At 29.4% G+C, this 4,788-nt stretch overlaps 1 protein-coding gene across 1 annotated transcript; it reads left to right on the forward strand.

The window, feature by feature from the left end:
• The first annotated feature begins 179 nt into the window (after window positions 1–179).
• LOC139511193 (small nuclear ribonucleoprotein F) lies at window positions 180–4,497 on the forward strand. The gene is made up of 4 exons (XM_071297774.1): window positions 180–268; window positions 2,229–2,354; window positions 3,138–3,202; window positions 4,092–4,497. Exons 1-4 carry the CDS (start codon window positions 263–265, stop codon window positions 4,156–4,158), a joined length of 264 nt encoding a protein of 87 aa, XP_071153875.1. The 5' UTR covers window positions 180–262; the 3' UTR covers window positions 4,159–4,497.
• Window positions 4,498–4,788: the final 291 nt, after the last annotated feature.

Raw genomic sequence — 4,788 nt, forward strand, 5'->3', positions numbered from 1 at the left:
ATTGTTTTCAAACAAAACGAATTTTAGTTTACCATATATTAATGTGTAACTAAATTCATAAAATTCTAGTTAATTTAACTAAAATCGCTTCTTTTGATGTAATTTCACTAAAATTGATGTATTGTGTAAAATTTAGAATAATTTTGATTAAAATGTTTCGTTTTTTTGTGGGTTAATAATTTCTTATTATTTATTAACCACCGGCGGCGAAACGAATAGACCACGCTGTTGTTATTAATCGAATCACACAAGAAAACACACGATGGCCGTACGTATATACTGATCATCTTCGATGCACAGTTCTTAGATTAACCCTACTTTTCTGTAAAATGACCAATCTATGAAATTCCGCTTTAAATAAAGGGAATCCAGGATGTCATATAAAAAGGGGGAGGTCATAACAAAGCGCATTTTATTTGTGTATGCATTTTGAGACTACTATAACACATGCATTACACCATTATCTTGCATTTCATTTAAATTTATCACTTAAACCTACAAAAAATAGTTTATGACGCAGAGCTAAATACTGATACTATCAGTGATGGGTCCATCTTCCAATATATGTCAATCTAAGAATTAGTCTATGTCTGTTTATCTGTTTATACACCTTATCGCTAAATTATCCCGGCTGACCCGACGGCTTGAACTTTTGACATCGTACACAATCACTTATCCATTGTGGCGTCAGATATTTCGTTTATGACGTCAAAATTTTATGGGAACCTGTGTGATATCCAGTAATGGTGGACAAATAGCGATATGGTGTATCAGTGGTCTAGCTACAAAGTTTGAACAGGGCACAACGCCCGTGCCTTTTTTCTGCTGTCCCTCAGACGACCTGCTGATTTGTAAATCTTCCATGAACAAGAAGTTCAGCTACCTGTGCAAACTGTCAAATTAAGTAACCCATTAAGTGCATGGCTTCTTCTGACAGCTTTGGTGTCAAACACATAATTGTCAATTAACACAAATAATCTTAGCTTTAGGTCATGCAACATAATTTGTGTATATCAACAAAATAAGTTACTTCCCCTTATTTTCCACCTGTTCACACTATATTCTTTAAATTTATGTTTCTTTTTGTAAAAGGATTAAAAATTAATTTAATGCAAATGCATATTAGAATATTTCTTTAAGTTATTTTCACTTGAATACACTTCAAAATTAAATATTTTGAAAATTATATCTTTACTTCCATTAACTGATCTATCAAGTGCAATCTAGTATAAAAAAATCACAAAATCTGTTAATACATTGGTGAGACTGGTAATATAACAGCAACTACATACATGTTATATGAAAGAAACAGCTTCCTGAAAGGGTCTCAGCATCATGACCATAGATTTATGAAGTCAACCATGAAAAATTTGCCAAAAGTATTGAATTTGAAATATATTACTCCATTTTAACTGAAACTTGAATTTACAAGAATGCATAGTAAAAGTTATGTGCTAATTAATTATGAGGCTTAAATAATTGCCTTTTTTTCAGTGACATTAATTAACATGTAAAATTGCCCTTTTTTCAATGGCAGTTACACGTAAAATTGCCCCTTTTTGAACTACATGTAGCACCATACCCTTTTCAAATCCTGGCTAGAACACTGTGTATTATAAATAAGCCTGTTTGACAATTTTGGGCAATTCTGTTCACTGAGCAATTATAAGAATTTGATTTGCCAAATAATTTGTGCAATATACATTGTAGCATCATATCACTTGCACAACATAGTAACGGAAGTGAAGATGCCCATAAACATTCGAACAATGTTTACTAAAACGGAAGTTATTGCTGGAAATGTAATGAATTCAAAAGCTGTCTATAAAATGAGCATTTTGTTTAACCACAAATTGCCTGCAGAAATTGTCAATAAATGTACTTAACAGCCTAAAACAGAAAGTTCAACTATGCTATTTTGAATTTCCAGTGGAAGATAAAAGTTTCAGTTCTAAACCCAATTTTATAAATCTAGACAAAAGAAGGCTTTGAAATGTCAGTTGATGTAGGACCTACATTGTGTACATGTACATGCAAGATAATAATTAGCTGACTGTTTTTTTTTATTACATTATACTTTTTATTGTTAAGAGATGAAAAAGTTATGGAACATACATGTAATGTTATAAACATGTACTGTCTACAAACTTGTTTATATGACTTATTTAGTATGATATAATAAACACTATTTTGTGTATTTGTTAACTTTTTATTTTGTTTACTTTTAGGCTTTACCTATGAACCCGAAACCATTTTTAAATGGACTAACAGGAAAACCAGTGATGGTCAAGCTAAAATGGGGAATGGAATATAAAGGCTACTTGGTATCTGTAGATGGTTACATGAACTTACAGGTCAGTTGATTTATAGACACCAATAAACATTATGTAGAAGACTTGCCTTGCAGTACTTTTAAGTTTTGTCTCCTTGAAAAAAAATTGTCATAATCATGAAATATTTTATTTTTAAACATTGTGACTGTATTCCAAAATGGTTAAGTATAATATATTTCATGATTATGACAATAAAGGGAAATTCACTCTCTATAAAGAGTGGTTTAGTTTACTTTGGTTTTTGTTGTGCAAATAAATTTCAAGATCCATTTTGATTGTCTTTTATTTATGAATTTTCTTTTGAAATCACAACAGATTTTTTCTTAAAACACAGACAAGCAGGACTAAAGTTTTTGTGTGATCATTTCTGTCTGTTTATGTTGAAACATGATAAATAATGCACATTCTTAATATTTGAGGTAAATGCTTCTACACAGATACATGTATAGTCATTTATATTTTAGGTGAAATGAATTAAGAATAGTCAGGCAATAATACATGTAATAAAAAGTGGAAAGTTTTAACTTTGATTTTTTTATGAAAATCGTACCAACAAAATAAAAAAAATGGCTGTGCCCTTTAAACATGCTAAATCAGATATTATTATATATTATATAGTATTCATGTTTCATTTTTTTGGAATTATTGATAAACTTGTTGATAAAAGTTACATGTAATGATATTTTCAAGATGTGAATTATAATATCTCATACATGTACATGTAGATAAAAATAAGTAGATCTAGCTTCAAGGAAATGTGAAGTGATAAGTTTTACTAAAGCTTTGTGTATTTTATGTTTCTAGCTTGCTAACACAGAAGAATTCATTGATGGTATTCAGACAGGCAATCTTGGAGAGGTTCTAATCAGGTATTTAATTAATTATAAAGAATAATGTATAATTTCCTTTCACTTTACTGCAAATATTTCAAATAGATTAATTTTTTGAGCTTTCAGTTTTGGAAGAAATGTTGTGCAAGTATTGTTTTAATTAAATGCACACTGAAGATAGTCTATATGTCAATTTGTAATTTAAAAAAAGTATTAAGCTTTGTTTCATGTATTTTCTAAGAATACTTAATCTTTATTAACTTTATGTCCCCTGCACACAACACTTTTTGCAGTAGCATAGAAATACCAGATGTCTATCTGTCTAGTCTTGAAAGCATTCTCACATATACAATTCTTCCCAGATTTTTTCGTTCTTATATCAAAGGTTTATATCTGAAAACTTTTGAAAATTGCAAAACTTAAGGGGCATTCGTGTACTAACTCACATTCCCCTTTTATGTTAAAAAAAGTTATGCCCCTTGAAAATATGAATTATATTGAAATTGCCTTGGAAGTGCTGTTCAAGGCCACCTTTTTTCTATAAAGATATTTTTTGTTATTCAAAATATTGCCCATGGACAAATAAACTATGCACAATTCAATGGAATTTTGTTCCTTTGTTCACCTTTCATTTATAACAATAAATTTCCAGATGTTTATTATTATTATTATAAAATATTTGAAAGTGTGATACACATCAATTTCTTACCGGCAAAAAATGTAAAAAAAGAAAATTCATGAATTAGTTTCATCCAAAGGGAAAACGATGGCAAATATGAAATGTCAGCCATGTATGATAAAATAATTTAACAAGATTAAAAACAAAAATAACAAAGATTCAAAGTGTAGCAAAAAGAAAGTTTGAATCATAATTATTAGAATGACTATACATATTAGATAAATAATGTCTGTTACTTTTCTGTTTCAGATGTAACAATGTTTTGTACATCAGAGGAGTGGAAGAAGAAGATGAAGAAGGAGAAATGAAGGACTAAGATCTCCATTTTACCATCTCTCATTCATTCATTATTGTTATCATCTCATCTTTTGATGGACACATCTTTTTATAAATTTTGAACATTTTAATCATTTCCATTTGAATATCATGTTAATGTATGTATTCTATAAATTGTGAAGTGAATCATGGATGCAAAGGTTATTGAGCAGGAACTAAGCCATCTTCATACTTTTTTGTATCATCTCATTTACTCTAAGGCAGACAAGACTTGGAACAAACATAAAACAATTAACATCGCATATGATACATGGTTATAAGATTTTATTATGTTGTACATATATTGTTTTAACAACAAATAAAGTAATTTGTTGTGGTATATTAGAGTTTTCTATAGGCCCAGGAATATGTAGCTCTAATCAAATGATTTTTAAAAATTGTATGTTAACTTTTGTTTACTCACTTTTTCCAGTTTATATTTCCTTATAGCAGTTTATAAAGTTTTGCCTTGTTTGAAGGATAAAAGTATACAAAAGCAGGTATTTCCTAATTTATAACCAGAGCCAAGACATCTCTATCTGATATCCTTTCCATTACTTTGTCTTTCCTGCGTGCAAAATGGGTTATGTTTTGAGTTAAGTGTGTTGTCCAATTTGCTGAACTAAGTATA

The sequence above is a fragment of the Mytilus edulis genome, chromosome 1 (assembly GCF_963676685.1).
Source record: "Mytilus edulis chromosome 1, xbMytEdul2.2, whole genome shotgun sequence".
Lineage (NCBI taxonomy): Eukaryota > Metazoa > Mollusca > Bivalvia > Mytilida > Mytilidae > Mytilus > Mytilus edulis.